We start from the raw sequence: 16,992 nt of genomic DNA on the forward strand, positions 1-16,992 counted from the left end.
GAAACATGCCCTTAGGGGAGCCATTATTCACCACTATTGAGTCTAAAGTCTGGGTGGAGGCAGAGGAGCAGAAAGGAAGAAGAGTAAAGGAAATGAGTGAGGAGACTGAGACCTGAGCCAGTGAAAGGGCAGGGTCAGAGGGGGGTGGGCAGCCCTAGAGGGGGGGAAGGATTCAGAGTGTGAGAGAAGAGGAGGGACAAGAGAGGTGGACCTTCTTGGAGGGGGAAGAAGAATGGTAATGGGAAGGGCTTTGGGGGTGGGACATAGAATGGGAGGGCCCAGGATGTCAAAAGGAAATAGAGAATGGGTCTGGGCATAGGCAAAAAGAATGGGGCAGTGGGGCAGGGGAATAGGAACAAAGGAAATCTTGGAGTGGGGTGGTTTCCCATAAAGAGAAAGGGGAACAGGTGGAAACAATGGAGGAGGGTAAGGAAAGTGAGAAGATTGTAGGATAAGGATATGAAAAAACAAGGGTAGACTGGATAGAGATTGGGTTATTTGATTGCACCTTTGTAGATTCATTGAGAAGTATGACCCAGAGATACCAATAATTTAACTCTTTGAGGCTTTTATTTGCAATAGCTAATTTTAACTCTTTTAATGTCTTAAAGTCAAAAGACCCAAAATGGGACCAAGGAGAGTCCCCTGCTAATGTGGTCATAGTTTTAAATATAAAAGCAAATGGCTTGCTTTTTAAGTCATGACTGGCTCTATTGCCAATAGCCTTTGTTCCTATGAGATGAGTAGCCTATGTAAAGGAGATCCTCTGGGATGGGATTCCTACTATGGGTATTTCCCATTTCTAAAACAAAACAAAATAATCAGGAATGGTTGGTTAGTGCCTAAATCTTTATCTCATGTCTCTCCCTAGAGGCCATGTGGCTTGATTGAACCACCTATATATAGCTTAGTTTGTGTTTTTCTTTAAAAAAAAAAGAGGATAAAAAAAAAGAAAACTAAGGTCATTTCTTTCTCTCTTACACCTATATTATTAAAACTTGCTAATTTCACTGTCAGCTTACTTTGTTGATTTCCCTTCTTTTCTTTCCAACCAAAAAGGAAACAATATTATTGGCAAATACACATAAATGTACAGGCGGCCTGTTCTCAAGGAATAGGCACACACACAAAAAAACAACCAGTAATCTTACCCAAAGTTTCTCCTTAGCAGTTTCAACTTCTCAGGAACCTGGAACTTAAAAAAAATTTTTTTTACACTACAAGTAAGTCACTTCTTATGACAAAAAAAAACATTAGAAAAAGGCAAAAAAAAAAAAAAAAAAAAAAGATTTCAGACTCTAGCCTCATGTTCTTCGTATTGTTATGATTAAAATTCTTTGGAGACTGTATCCTGATTTATAATTATTTATTAAATAATAAAAAGCAGGCTAGAGAAAGAAAAGGCAGCCTCTTCTCTGAGCAGCCTGTGCCAGTCTCAAAACAGCCCACCCACACTGGCATTCTCCTACCCACCTTCCCCCAAGCCAGCTGCTTTGCCAGAGATGTTCTGGAGCCCTTCTAACCATCTCCTTTGTCTGAGATTCCAAGGCAAGAACACCCTATTTCCTACCCCTACTCCAGTGTATGCTCCTTGTGAAATCCCTTTCCCAAGCCCCTCCGATTTGGAGGACTCCTATCACCTCAGTCTGGACAAGAAGTGGGCCTTCCAGTTGCCAAGAGTCACCATGTGGTCTTTATGATGGCCTCAAGGACCAGTACCCAAGTCTCCTAGCATGGTAGGGAGGAATCCACCCATTGCCCCAGAGAGATACAGTTCAGAAGTTTCAAAGTAAGATCGTTTGCTTTAAAATTCAAAGGTTATCTTGGGGTACCCAAAAGGGGTGCAAGCTAGTGCTAAATTTTCACAATATAAAAAGGTCCCATTTTGGGAGGAGCTCAATTCAAGCTGGTTAATGAACTGATGATGAAGATTCTGCATGATCACATTATTTAGACACATCTTTTAGAAACTACCAAATGAGCTCGCTTGAAAAGGGGAGGGTCTGACCAAATAGGGAAAAGGATGGATTTCAAATTAATATGATTTTGCTTAGTGGTTTCAGCCATGCATGAATTCTTCATGATCCCGGGTTCTTCAGTTCAATGGAAATTCCCAGTAATCAGATTACTGCGTGTCTTTCCTGAGACAGTGGTAGTCTCCGTGTGATATCTGAGATCATTGTCTCCCTTATTCTGATTAAAAACTTGTTCTTAAAATTACTCCTGGTAGTTTTAATACTTTTTCAGGTTGACAGAACTCAAGAAGATACATCTTCCTCACTCCAGGACTGGTACTCTGTCTACCACGTGATAGAGCAGAATATTAATCTTCCTCTCCCAGAACTTTGGTTCTCTATTTTTCCTTAGCACAAATGAACAGTTTCATAATTTTTGAGTCCAAATGATATCTTGATATTATTGGAGAAAGTTATTATTTTCCAAAATGAAGAGAAACACATGGAGGTTGTCATTTCTAGAGGGTTAGGAGTTAGAAAAAGTGTTGGACCTGGAGTAAGGAGATCTGAGTTCAAATCTTGACTCTCTTAATACCTGTCTGACTTTAAGAAAGTCACTTCACTTCTTGTACCCCAGTGCCATTATAGCACCTCTACAGTGAGGGAGCTGAACTAGGTGACCTCTAGGATCTATTTCAGTTTTGACTCTATGGTCCCATAGTGTGTTCATGTGTAATATAGGCCTGGGCTATTTAATATTCCTCATGTAAATCTATGATGTGAAATTGGATTTTATAAATATGGGGTGAGCAGAGGAGTCTGAACCAATATCTGTCCTGGAAAATATTTTTTTTAATTCTCATGGATAAAGATTGTCAACCCCTGAAACTCTGATATAGGTAAAGTTGCCTTTTATTTAATAAGTGCTCAGTAAATGGTTGTTGAATTAAAATGAATCTTAGTTTAGCAAAACACAAAATTCACCTTTGATAGCATAAAGAGCCAGCATGGACCTGGCTGTGCATTTCCTATCCAGGGCAGCTAGTTAGTGCAGTGAATGGAGCACTGGGCCTGGAGTCAGGAAGATTCATCTTCCTGAGCTCAAATCTGGCCTCAGGCACTTACTAGCTGGGTGACCTTGGGCAATTCATTTCATTCTCTTTGCCTTAGTTTCCTTTTCTGTGAAATGAACTAGAGAAGGAAATGGCAAACTATGTCAGTATCATTGCCAAGAAAACCCCAACTATGGTCAGGAAGAGTTTGACATGACTGATAATGGCTGAACAACCACATTCCCTCACTAAGCAGTAGTTATCTCTATTAAATAAGAGAGTTGGCCTGAATGCTCAGGCATGTCTCTCCAGCTCTAACACTGGGAAACCAGTTAACTTTTTTAAAATACTTGCCACCCCAGAGAAACATTGAGATTGTCTGGTAAATGCAGAAAACGTAAATATTTGTTCCTAACAAAATCAATAAAGGTTGAATGACCAGGTAGACCTAAGGTGATGATTTTCACAGGACATTTTAGTGGAACCCTAAGTAGTATTTTTTTCCTGTGGAAACTTCCAAAGGAGAGATAATCAATTAATCAATCCAGTGACATCTCTGACTAATAAAAGCCAGCAGCTGATTTACGCAAGTAAATTGTTTGGCTTGAAGATTTGGGATTTGGATAGTTTCTTTCTTATCAGATTTTGGAACTCACATGGGTCTGGAAAATCACAGCTTTTTTTTTCTCCCAAACCAAATTTCATTTGCTCATTATGCATATGCTCTGCTCTATCCTGTGTATTTTGACTTCCCAATGCCACCCTTTACTCAAAACTGTACTCTCCAGTTACTGAGGCTCTCAACTGCTATCTTCACTCTTCTTGCTTTTCCTACAACTTTTGACACTTTTTTGCACCCTTTCCTTTTGGGCACTATATTCTCCTCTGGTGACATGACTTTCTCTTAATTTTCTTCCTTCTTTCTCTCTCCTTCTCTGTCTTTCATTGAACCATGATCCATCTCCTCTTCAATAAGTATTAGTGTCCCCTGAGACTTTATCCACCCCCCTCATAAATTTCTATAGATTCACTTATCATCCATATGCAGACAACTGCCATATCTACATATCTAGCCTAATCTCTAGTCCCACATTACCAAAGTTTGGGGGACATCTCCACTTGGATGTCCCATCATCATCTCAAACTGTCAATGGCCAAAGAAGCTTGTATTCTCCTCTGACTCAGCTCCCAAACCATTCTCTAAACTTCCATCTTTATGTTTAAGGGCATCACCATCTTTCTGATCCTCTAGGTTGGCAACTTGTACCCTATCCTTGCCTTTTTTTCTTCTTCACCTGTTCCCCCTACTCCCATATTGAATTGTTTGCTAAATCTTGTTGATTTTACTACTCTGCCACAACTCCCATCTTACCCCTTCTTTCTGTTCACATGAACATTTAGATCAAGCCCTCAACCTCTTTTACCTGTATTATTCCAGTAGTCTCTATTCCATATCCCACTCTCTATAACTATTATATCTATTCAGATATTCTCATTTCTCTTCAAGCTTCTCATAGCACCTACACCCACCACCATTTCATATGAGAACTCCACTCCCCCCGCCCCATCTATCACTTAAAAAAATTGAGACCATTCACCAAGAATTCCATCTTTAGAGCTAGGTGGCTCAGTGGATTGAGAGCAAGGCTTAGAGATGGGAGATCTTAGGTTCAAATCTGGTCTTAAATGCTTCCTAGCTGTGTAACCCTGGGAAAGTCACTTATCTGCCATTGCCTAGCCCCTACTACTCCTCTACCTTGGAACCAATAAACAGTATTGATTATAAGATGGAAAGTAAGGATTTAAAAAAATGAACTCCATCTTCTCTCCTCATTTCCATCATATCTCCTCACATTTGTCAGATTTCACTAATTCATCCTTCATTTTGGTCTCAGATGAAGAGGTGGTTTTTCTCTTTGCTAAGGCTAACCCCTCTACATTCACCCTAGATCTGATCACCACTCTAGCAGATTGCTCCCACCATTATCCCCACTTCCTCTCACCTACTCTATAGATCTTTTCTTACCTATTTCTTCTCTGGTGCCTAAAAGCATTTCTCCCCCATTTTTAAACACTCTCACTTGATTCTACCATCCCCACTAGCTCTCATTCTATATTTCTCTCTTCATAACCTCCTTGAGGAAGCTGTTTACATTAAAATGTCTTTATCTCCTCTCCCCTTTCTCTCTTCTAAATCCCTTGTAATATAGTTTCTCATTTCATCATTTAACTGAAACTGTCCCCTCCAAAGTTACCAATGGTCTCTTAATTGCCTTTTCCTCTATCCTCCTCCTTTTTGACCTTTCTGCAGCACTTGACACTGTTAATCACTTCCTGGATACTCTCTTTTCTAGGTTTTCCTGATGCTATTCTCTCCTGATTCTCCCCTTAGATTTACTGTACCTTCTCTGTGTTCTTTGCTACTGCTCCTTTCATTTATGTTTCTTAAGTCTCTGCCCTGGAAAGTCTTTTCTTTTCTCTCTATGGTTTCACATTTGGTAATCTCACTAGATCCCATGGATTCAGTTTCCATCTTTATGAAGATGATTCCAGGGCTATATACTCATCACTAGATTCTCTTGGCCCTACAGTCATGAATCACCAACTGCCTCTTGGATGTTACAAACTGGATGCCCTGTAGTCTTCTTGAACTCAGCACATACAAAAGAGAAATTGTTAGCTTTTTGCCCACTTTCCTCTTCCATACTTCGCTATTACAGTTGAGGAAACCATCAACTTCCCAGTCATCCAAGTTGGCAGCTTTTGTATCATATTTGAATCTTCAGTCTTACTTCATATATGCAGTCTGTTGCAAAATAGTCATCATTTTTACCTTCACAACATTTCCCATATATACACACATACAACACATACACACTCTCTCTCTTTTTTCTCTCTCTCCCCATCCTCCTCCTGTCTATTCATATGGCCACAACCCTAGTTCAGTCTCCCATCACTTTTTGCCTGAATTGATCATCTAACTAGTCTCCCTATCTCAAGTCTCTTCCCATTCCAATCCATCCTTCACTTAGCTTCCAAAGAGACTTTTCTAAAGCATGGATCAATGTCTCTCCCCCAGCTCATTCAGTTCATTGTTGTTGAACATTTCAGTGTTATCTTATTCTCTATGATCTTATTTGGAGTTCTCTTGACAAAAATACAGGAATAGCTTGCCATTTCCTTCTCCAGCTCATTTTATAGATAAAGAAACTGAGGCAAACAGGGTGAAGCAATTTGACCAGGGTCATAAAGCTAATAAGTGTCTGAGGACAGATTTAAACTCAGGAAGACGCATTTCCCTGATTCCAGGCCCACCACTGTATGTAGCCACTATGCCACCTAGCTTCCTCATTGAGCTTAAGTGATTCACTATTATCTCTAGTATCTTCTATTGTGTCATGGAAGTTCTTCATGATCTGGACCCTTCCTTTCTTTTCAGTCTTTATGCACTTTACTCTATTGTTCTGCAAACCAGTTAGCACTGGACTGGACAGCTTATACAGTTCTTTGAAGGTAACACTTCAACTCTCATCTCTGCTTCCTGGTAACCTGGTTTCCTTCAAGATTCAGCCCAACCACAATTGGATGTAATGGACTTCTCTACTAGCAGCAATGCAGTGATCCAGGACAATCCTGAGGGACTTATGAGAAAGAACACTTTTCATATCCAGAGAAGGAACTGTGGGAGCAGAAACACAGAAGAAAAATAACTGCTTGATCACCTAAGTCCATGGGGTTTTGATTGGGGATGTAGACTCTAAGCCATTACTCTAGTGCAACTATAAATAATATGGAAATAGGTCTTGATCAATGACACATGTAGTAAAACCTAATGGAATTGTGCTTCGGCTATGGGAGGGTGGGGAGGTTTAAGGGAGAGGGAAAGAACATGAAACATGTAACTATGGGGAAATATTAAAAAAAATAACAAATGACACATGTAAAACCCAGTAGAATTGCTCCTTGGCTATGGGAGGGGGGAGGGGAAGGAAAGAACATAAATCCTGGAACCATGGGAAAATATTCTAAATTAAATAATTAAATAAAAATTTTCATATCTAAAAAAAGATTCAGGCCAACTCCCATCTCCAGGGGCCATTTCCTGGTGGCTCCAGGTGTTAGTGCCTTCCTCTGTGAGACTATCTCCCATCTATTTTGAATGTATTTGGTAAGTAACTGCTTGTTTATGTCTACCTATTAGATTGTGAATTTCTTGATGGCAGGGACTGCCATTGCTTTTCTTTGTATCTCCAAGGCTTAGCTCAGTGGCTGGCACATAGTAGGTGCTTAATAAATGCTTGTTCACTGACAGCCTCTTAATCAATCTGCTTTGTATCTCCTAATTCATCTTCAGTTCAGGTGCCACATTAACATTTGTGAAGATATAACTATGACACTGTCACTTTCTGCTTGAAAAACTTTCATTGCTTACTTGTTGCCCCTAGTATAAAACACACAATTTTCAGCATAATTATTTAAAACTCTTCAGTCTTAATGTATCAATCAACCATCCAATCACAAAAGATCTAAGTGCTTTGTGCCAGGCACTGAGCTAAGCACTGCTGATTCAAAGAAAGGTATATATAGTCCCTGACCTGAAGGAACTTTATCATTCTTATGAGGAAGATAATAATTAGGTTCCTACCAACTATATTCAAAATAGATGGGTAAATGGGAACAGCTGGGTGGCTCAGTGGATTGAAAGCCAAGCCTAGAGATGGGAGGTCTTGGATTCAAATCTAGCCCCAGACGCTTCCAAGCTGTGTGACCCTGGGCAAGTCACTTAATCCTCATTGCCTAGCCCTTACCACTCTTCTGCCTTGGAACCAATATACAGTATTGATTCTAAGATGGAAGATAAGGGTTTAAAAAACAACAACAAAAAAGATGGGTAGCATTCTCACAAGGGAAGACACTAACAGCTGGGGAGACCAAGAGAGGTTTCATGCAGATTTGAAGCAATCTAAGAAAAACTAAGAGTTTACTTTAATTATATCCCTCTTTTCTATAGACTTCACATTCTAACACACCCCAGAGTTCTACTCTTCCCACCAACCCCACACTTCTCTATTTTTTTTGTTGTTTTTCCCAATTAAAATGTAAGCTCTTTTAAAAAAATTGTTTTTAAATATTTTTTCTATGGTTACATGATTCCTGTTTTTTCTCCACCCTCTTCCCTCCCCACTCAAGGATCTGACAAGCAATTCCATTAGTTTATTCATGTATTAACATTCAGAACCTATTTCCATATAATTCAAAATGTAAGCTCTTTGAGGGCAGGGGCTGTCTTTGTTTTGTTTTGTTTTGTTTTGTTTTGTTTTTGTTGTTTCTATTTGTATCCCTAGCATTTATCACAGTGGTAGGCATACAGTATTAGTTCACCATAGTTCTCTCCCCCCTTCTCCACTCCTTCCTCTCTTGATTGAGGGTCTAGAACTGTTTTATCTATTCTAAGAGAGTAATTTTTCTGAGCAGAGAAACCTGGGTAAAGCTAGTAACTATTTATTGACTGACTGAATTTAATAGACGAAGAAAACCCCATTTGTCTGTTATAATTCATCATATTAATTTTTTAAAATACATCATGGTTCATGCTTTAATTTCTGCCCCCTTCAATATGAATAGGAGTATCTTTCCAGGTATAGGATGTCTAATCCTAAATTAGAAATGAAAATTCTTTAGGGTCCCCAAAATGATTAAAAAAAAATAAGAGCTTTATAGCTAGAAGGGACCCAAAAGGACATTTACTTCAGTCCTTTCATTTTTGTAGATCAGGAAACTGAGGCCCAGAATGGCACCAGCTAACCTTCTTATAGCCCTTGGAAGTTTGCAGAACACTTTGCATTTATAAAAGTTAAGTGAGTGGCAGAGCTGGAAACCCTGTCTGGATCCCCAGCCTCCGGCAAGCAGAAGGGTAGATCTTAATCAGAAAGTCAAACATTTAAATACACTAAATCCTGGTGCTCTCAGCCTGGGCCAACAAACTAGACTTTCTCTGACTTCAGGGGATTTGGCCGAGGTGAGGAAATAGCCCTAGGACGATAGGCTACTCCAATTTTTAATCAGCCAGCAACCTAGCGGAGCTGTACACAAAGTGTGCCTGTTTATCCTTTGCCAACAATCTAAGCAGTCCCGGCATCTTTTCCAAGTTGCTCAGGACTCCGTACACTAAGCCCCATCTGCCTTTCAAGAAAATACTTGGTGGATTGTTTTTGTTTTGTTTCTTTCCTTTTTTGCATTGGCACTGAACTGGGGCAAAGTTTTTAGCAAGTCAACAAGTTGTGCAAGGGCTCCTTGGGGGCAGTCCAGTGGAGAAAAAACCTGCTAGTACTCATTAATCAGCTGGCGGTTAAATGATAACACTGCCCCCTCCCCTTCGTCCCAATATTGTCGCAAGTTGTTCCCAGCTATGGCAGTTCATGGCAGCTGTCCAAAAGATACTGTTCTGACGTAAGGGCCAAGCCTCCCTCATCCTAGACTAGGGGGTTGGGCTTTCCTTCCTGGAGAGTATTTAAGGCGAGAGGGCGTGCTTTCAGACGCAAACTTCCTAAAGGGAAGAAAACACTCAGCAGGAAGAAGCTGGAAACCCCACCAGCCACCACACCTCGATCTCCGACTCTCCAAAGAGAGGAGATGTAAGTAGAGCTTTCATTTAGAGCTGTCGAGAATTTCTAAACGTTAAGTTCATTTTCTATTTCCAGATGCAACAGCTATCTAGTGATATGAAATCTAGACAAATTACTGAGAGTCCTTCTGAGGGGGTTGGACTAAGCGAGAGGTCTCTGTTGTCTCACTTTCAGATTGCGCCGATCGTTTCGAGCTGCCCTCCTGTTCTTCCCGCCCGGCTAGCATGGCTCCCCAGATTCACAATAACGTGAACCACGCCGCCCAGGTTGTCCAGGGCAGCTTGGACGCCTTGCCCCAAGAAGTCAGAGACTTCGTGGAAAGTAACGCCCAGTTGTGCCAACCGGACAAAATTCACATCTGCGATGGTTCTGAGGAAGAGAACAAGAACATTATTGACTGTATGGTGGAACAAGGCATGATCAAGAAACTGAAGAAGTATGATAACTGGTAAGGGGAAAAAAACCCGTAAGAATCCTAATTGGAGTTTGGAATGTTTATTCTTTCTTGCTTTGTGTCTATAGGAAGCTTTGAATGAAAAACCTTTAATGAATTATTATATGATTCTGTGATTTATCTACCAGTTTTGTGGAATCTCCTGAGCCTTTTTTAAAGTGTTCATTCATTCATTCATACATTCATTCATTGTTCAAATGTTTATTATTAAGCCTCAATTGGGAGCCGCTGGGGAGGGAGGGTTCTAAAAGAGAGTCCACTTCTAAACCATTTTCCCCACTTAACATTAGTTATAATTTTATGAGGCTCATGAGTTCTCTTCTACCTGAGATTTTTATGCATTTTATTGAGAGAAGCCTTGCGAATTTGCATCTGTATTAAAATTTGTCTTTAGATTCTACTGTCTCAACTCACTGAGTAATAATATATACATTTTTGCTTTTGCCAGCTGGTTGGCTCTTACAGATCCCAAAGATGTGGCCAGAATTGAAAGCAAAACTGTCATCATCACCCAGGAGCAAAGAGACACAGTACCAATCCCCAAGACTGGAATTAGCCAACTGGGTCGTTGGATGTCTGAGGAGGACTTTGAGAAAGCCTTCAGTGCCAGATTTCCAGGATGCATGAAAGGTGAATAAAACATTTACTATGGCAAGAAACGAGCATAACTTTCCATGATTATGTACCATTTTAATTCTAGCTGTACAAAGGATACTTCTTTTGCTAGAAACAGAATGCAGTTGCCTCTACTGTTTTCAAATTTCACATGTGAAAATGACTGAGGTCAAGAGGCATATTTATAATTTTATTGAAGCATATAAATTATATATATATAGTTAGTAATGATTATGATAGCTTGCATTTATAGAGCACTTTAAGGTATGCAAAGTGCATCATACCTTTCATTTGGTTCTCCCAACTATTCTGTGAGTAAGGGGCTGTTGTTATCCTCATTTTATCAATAAAGAAATGGATGTTGGAAGTCACAGCTTGCCTAGGATCACATAGCTGATGTCCTAAGCAGGATTCAGGCTTGGGTCTTCCTGATTCTCAGCCTAGAGCTCTGTCTAACCTAGCTGCCTAGGCTATGTACATGTCAAATAACTTAATAATTCAAGGTAAACTTTAATGATAAATTGCTATTTAATCCAGTTCCAACATGTACTTAAATCTCCTTATCAGGGCTGTTTATTTGGGGAAGAGAGTGTGTTCTAAGTGGGAAATAATTCACATGTGGCTATAGAGAGAACCAGGGAATATTCTTCAAATCAAGCTTGAGATTTCCTGAATCATTTCTCATTTATTCTTTCTTGTTCCATAGGCCGAACAATGTACGTGATTCCTTTCAGCATGGGCCCCATTGGTTCTCCTCTGTCAAAGATTGGCATCGAACTGACAGATTCACCCTATGTAGTGGCCAGCATGAAGATCATGACCCGAATGGGAACCCCCGTCTTGGAAGCACTGGGAAATGGGGAATTTGTAAAATGCCTTCATTCCGTGGGCTGCCCCTTACCTTTAAAAAGTAAGTGCCTGCTTATTTGGCCTTTAGCCAAAGCTTAGGTAAACTCCATTCAGAGAAATTGATACTCACTTGTCTGTGTCATGTTCTACAGAACCGTTAGTCAACAACTGGGCCTGTAATCCAGAACTGACGCTCATTGCTCACATTCCTGATCGCCGAGAGATTATTTCCTTTGGAAGTGGTTATGGTGGAAACTCTCTCCTGGGGAAAAAGTGCTTTGCCCTCAGAATAGCAAGCAGGATTGCTAAGGAAGAAGGCTGGCTTGCAGAACATATGCTGGTAAGATGATGAAAACAAAAAATAAGAGATTAGATTTATTCTACCATAGGTCTCAAAGGAAAGATCTAGAATTAATGGATGGGAATTTAAAGAGACAGGTTGTGGCATAATTCAATTCAGCAAGCATTATTAAGTGTTTATTATGTGTAAGACAGCTAATGATAATTAAAACAGTCTAAAGTTGGAACAGGTTGCTTATGAAGTAACAAGTTCTATCACAATATTTGCTAAAGCAGAGGCTAGTTTATGTCTGGTTAGGGAGGTTATAGAGGGGAGGAATGTTTCAGATAAGAGTTGGTCTAGATCAGTGATTCCCAAAGTGGGTGCCCCCGCCCCCTGGTGGGTGCTGTAGTGATCTAGGAAGGTAGTGATGGGCACAGGTGCATTTATCTTTCCTATTAATTGCTATTAAAATTTTAAAAAAATTAATTTCCAGGGGGCTAAGTAATATTTTTTCTGGAAAGGGGGCGGTTGGCCAAAAAAGTTTGGGAACCACTGGACTAGATCAACTTTAAGATCTCTTTCAATTCTAAAATAATATGATTCTATAAAACGTATTTTATATTTGCATAGATTTGAAATGGACTTCAAGCTTTAGAGATGTATGAGACTTCAGAGATCATCTAGTCTAGCTCTCTTATTTTTATAGATAATGAAACTGAGACCCAAAGGGCCAAAATAATTTGTCTTGCATCATACAGGTAGTATAGCGGCATACCTCAGAGTTGAATGTAGATCTTTACATTCCTCTTCTAGTTTGTCTTGGCTCTCAAAAGTAGAAGTAAATGCAAAAGTGGGGCTCAATGGGGCATAGATGGTTATATATGTTGCAGAAAATATTAGGAAATTCTACTTGATGAATGTGTTCACATGAGAGTTAAGGCTATTTTAAGCTTTCCAGATAAGAGCAGACCTAAGGAGAGCTCTAGTCAATATTTTTGAGAGTTTGACTTAGCATTTTGAAGCACTAATGCCAAAAAAGAAAATTAGACATAGAAGAAGCTCCTGCCACTTTGGGCTCTTGAAAGACCTACGGTAGGGGGCAAATTGCCATTCTATAAGGATTTTATTTCCCAACAGATCCTGGGCATCACAAATCCTGAGGGCAAGAAGAAATACTTTGCTGCAGCTTTTCCTAGTGCCTGTGGAAAGACCAACTTGGCAATGATGAACCCAACACTTCCAGGATGGAAAGTTGAATGTGTTGGTGATGATATTGCTTGGATGAAATTTGATGAGCAAGGTAACTATTTTTGTCCTTTATGTGCCTGTGGGGATCAGGTGAATTTTTCTTTTTGCTTTTAAAACATTTTAAATTATTTACAAATATTTCCATGAGAAATGGTTCTGTTAGAAATGTATTTTTGAAAGCATTTTCCCTTAATTAAAAATCTGGATTCAAAATACAATCCATATGTTGCTGACTTTGTTTTCATATATAACCTGTCAAAATGTTGTTTGATGGGAAGCTATCTGAGGCTCAAAAGATTTTCAAGTCTTGAAATTTAGTGTAATGCTTTACAGAAGCAAAACAAGTATAATTCCAGAATAAAATGGAATTTTATCTAAGGAATACAGAAAAGGCTTTGAATTTGGCCAGAAAAAAGTTTGCTTAAAACTAATTAGAATACATTTTCAAGTATAAATACTTGTTTCATATTCACCTCTACTTCAACATTTTTTAAATTTCAGGCAATTTAAGGGCTATTAACCCAGAAAACGGATTTTTTGGAGTCGCTCCTGGGACTTCTGTGAAAACGAACCCCAATGCCATTAAGACTATTCAGAAGAACACTATCTTTACCAACGTTGCAGAAACAAGTGATGGAGGTGTTTACTGGGAAGGCATTGATGAGCCTTTAGGCCCAGGAGTTACACTTACATCATGGAAAAACAAGGAATGGACTCCAGAGGATGGTAAGAGCACACAAATGGGACCATGATGCACATGCTGAATTTCTTCTAAGATATGATTCTAACCATCATCTTTCTTCCTGTCTTACCCAGGAGAGCCTTGTGCTCATGCTAATTCCCGGTTCTGCACTCCTGCAAACCAGTGTCCCATCATTGATCCTGCCTGGGAGTCTCCAGAAGGAGTTCCAATAGAAGGCATTATCTTTGGAGGCCGTAGACCTGCTGGTAAGAATGGCATTTACTGATAATTAAAAGATGTGGGTTATTATTAGAACTTATGATTTTTCTGTTGTGGGTATGGCAACTCCCTCCACCAGTGTAGGTTGCTACCTATCTGTGCTTTAAATGCATCCTAGAGAACTGCTTCAGTAACATAGAGTTTAAGTGATTCACTTAGTTATCATATTTCTAGTGAATATAAAGAGGAAGGATTTACACTCAAAGCTTCCTGAATGTCAAACTGTCACTCTGTCCACCATACCATGCTCTCTCTTCTAAAGTTGAGCTTTTAGAAAATCAACATTTTCGGTGTTTCCACTGGAAATTTTACTTCTCAAATTCTAGGCCAATATTTTACAGCAAAGATAGAATCATTGTGGGTACCATTGGTGACTCTGAGCAAATGAAACCATGATGGCTTTCTGGCAATGAGCTTGCCCACGCTTCACTGGGTTGATCCTCAGATGACAGTCACACTCGATCAATAGGTCTGTCCTCTTAACCTTTCCAGCTTAGCAGTAGAACCTGCCAGGACTTACGTCCTAATGATGTAGTTTTAGTGAAACATGGGTCGCTTCCAGGTCATGCTGACGTGTGCGAGCAGGACTTGAATAGAGTCCCAATTCTAATGTACCATTTTTCTTGCTTAAGGTATACCTCTGGTCTATGAATCTATAAACTGGCAGCATGGAGTATTTGTTGGGGCCTCAATGAGGTCAGAAGCAACAGCAGCAGCTGAGCACAAAGGTAAGGAGAAAATAAAATTTAAAACCACAGGACTTGCGAACAAGTTTTTCTTTTAGTGTTTAAAATATCAAACCTAGTTACCCACTCAGCCTTGTAGAGCATTTATTTTTTTCTTATTGTCATTATCTGTATAGCATAGTTTATAATTTTTTTCTTTGATCCAGATCTTTGGAAATTCCATTGTTAGTTCTTTTATCACTTAAACTCTTAGGACATACATACAGTGAGGCAAAAGGTTCAAAAATTGGTCCAAGGTCATATAATATTTATCAGAGTCAGGTCTTCTTGACTTTAAGGCTGGCTCTTTATTTGTTACTGCACACACACTCTCTCTCTTCCTCAGTATTTGTTATACTATTCTAATGACAGGAAATTCTGACCCACTTTATCAGGAATGATTGTTGCTAAATAGACACAGCATATGTATTTCATATTATTCTCTGATTATTTAATAGGCAAAGTCATCATGCATGACCCATTTGCTATGAGACCTTTCTTTGGCTACAACTTTGGGAAGTATCTGGCTCATTGGCTCAGCATGGCTCAGCGCCCAGCAGCTAAACTGCCCAAGATCTTCCATGTCAACTGGTTCCGGAAGGATAAGGAAGGCAAATTCCTTTGGCCAGGATATGGGGAGAACTCCCGTGTCCTGGAGTGGATCTTCAACAGGATCAATGGAGAAGACAATGCTAAACTCACACCCATTGGTTACATCCCTTCTGAAGATGCCTTCAATCTCAAGGGCCTGACTGATATCAACATGGCAGAGCTCTTCAACATCTCCAAGGAGTTCTGGGAGAAAGAGGTGGAGGACATTGAGAAGTACTTTGAAGAGCAAGTCAATACTGACCTGCCTTATGAAATTGAAAGGGAAGTCGTTGCCCTTAAGCAAAGAATAAGCCAGATGTAATCAGGCTAGTGGTGGATTACTGTATGTTTGGTTTTTGTTGTGGGGGAAACTGATGACTAGTTTCCCCTTCATAAGATGCCTAGCCAAGTGAATGACCAGGCACCGAGGATAGGACGATAATAAATGCACTGGGGTAGCACTCTAATGAATGCACTGATGAGCCTGGTAGGAACTCTGAAAAACACGATTTAATTTTTCAGGATTGGGAGGGAAAATCTTAGTCATATCTCCTTTATTCTACGAACACTTAGACACTAGCCCTTATTCATCTTAGTAATATCACAGGGGACTATGAAACTCAGAAAGAAAAATACTTGAGATGTACATATATGTATTTGTGTGTGTGTATGTGTATACCTGAATGTATTGTTATTAAAACATATTTAACATCTTTAGAAAATTCTTGGGAAAGATTACTGGTTAGTCTTTACTAGAATGAAATGCTACTATTATTAGTTTATCTGTTTAAATTATTTTTATACACTATTCCTTACCTTTATGTGATTTCTAATTTTTGGCATGACTTAACTCTGAAATTATTCAATAAACTTTTGTAGAAAATACTTTACTTGCTTGAATTTTTTATTTTGAGTCACATAGCAAAAGGGCATTCAGGTCTCTGTGGTGGCTGGTTGTTAGAAGAAATTCTGTGCTCAACTATTACTTGAAACATTCCCACTAATGAAGGAAAAAGCATATTTATGACAGCACTTAGTGGCTGAGGGATGAGGCGGGACAAGTGATAAGAAAGGAAATGGACAAAGAAGAAAAAGGACGGAAAGGGATCAAATCAATATGGCCATTTTTCTTAGAAAGGGTATGTCAGTCTGTCCTCAGTGACTACTCACCATCCCAGCAACTTTTCAAACTGAAATACTCTCCCAGGCCACCACTCCCATTTATATATTGTCATCCTTCACCTTCTCCACTTCTTCCTCTCCTTAAAATGTAAGCTTATCAAAAACAGGCTCTATCGTCAGCTTTAGCACTTGTATCCCTAATACTTAAAACAATGCTGGGCATATAGTAGGCCCTTCAGAAACCCATTTTCATTCAGTGACTCAGAGAAGGTCAAAGAGGAAAAGAAGAAAAAAGAGGAAGGAGAAAGAGAATAAAATGTAAAGTAATGTTGAAGAAAATGATTCAGATTAATTAAATTAACCAAATAACTGGATAAAATATTTGGGAAGTGCTGCAAGAATCCAAGATGATAGCACTTTCATCATTCCTCCCTACTGTAGGGCCATTGTCACAAAAGCCCATGTGTAAAAGGATGCCTAGTTCTGGTCCAAAAGAGGTCCTTCTTTCCTC

At 39.5% G+C, this 16,992-nt stretch overlaps 1 protein-coding gene across 1 annotated transcript; it reads left to right on the plus strand.

Annotated features, from left to right (window-relative positions):
- The first annotated feature begins 9,553 nt into the window (after nt 1–9,553).
- PCK1 (phosphoenolpyruvate carboxykinase 1) lies at nt 9,554–16,244 on the plus strand. The gene is made up of 10 exons (XM_044663840.1): nt 9,554–9,642; nt 9,808–10,081; nt 10,536–10,717; nt 11,409–11,612; nt 11,704–11,891; nt 12,972–13,134; nt 13,584–13,808; nt 13,899–14,030; nt 14,676–14,771; nt 15,227–16,244. Exons 2-10 carry the CDS (start codon nt 9,858–9,860, stop codon nt 15,679–15,681), a joined length of 1,869 nt encoding a protein of 622 aa, XP_044519775.1. The 5' UTR covers nt 9,554–9,642; nt 9,808–9,857; the 3' UTR covers nt 15,682–16,244.
- Nucleotides 16,245–16,992: the final 748 nt, after the last annotated feature.

Source organism: Gracilinanus agilis, chromosome 2 (assembly GCF_016433145.1).
Source record: "Gracilinanus agilis isolate LMUSP501 chromosome 2, AgileGrace, whole genome shotgun sequence".
Lineage (NCBI taxonomy): Eukaryota > Metazoa > Chordata > Mammalia > Didelphimorphia > Didelphidae > Gracilinanus > Gracilinanus agilis.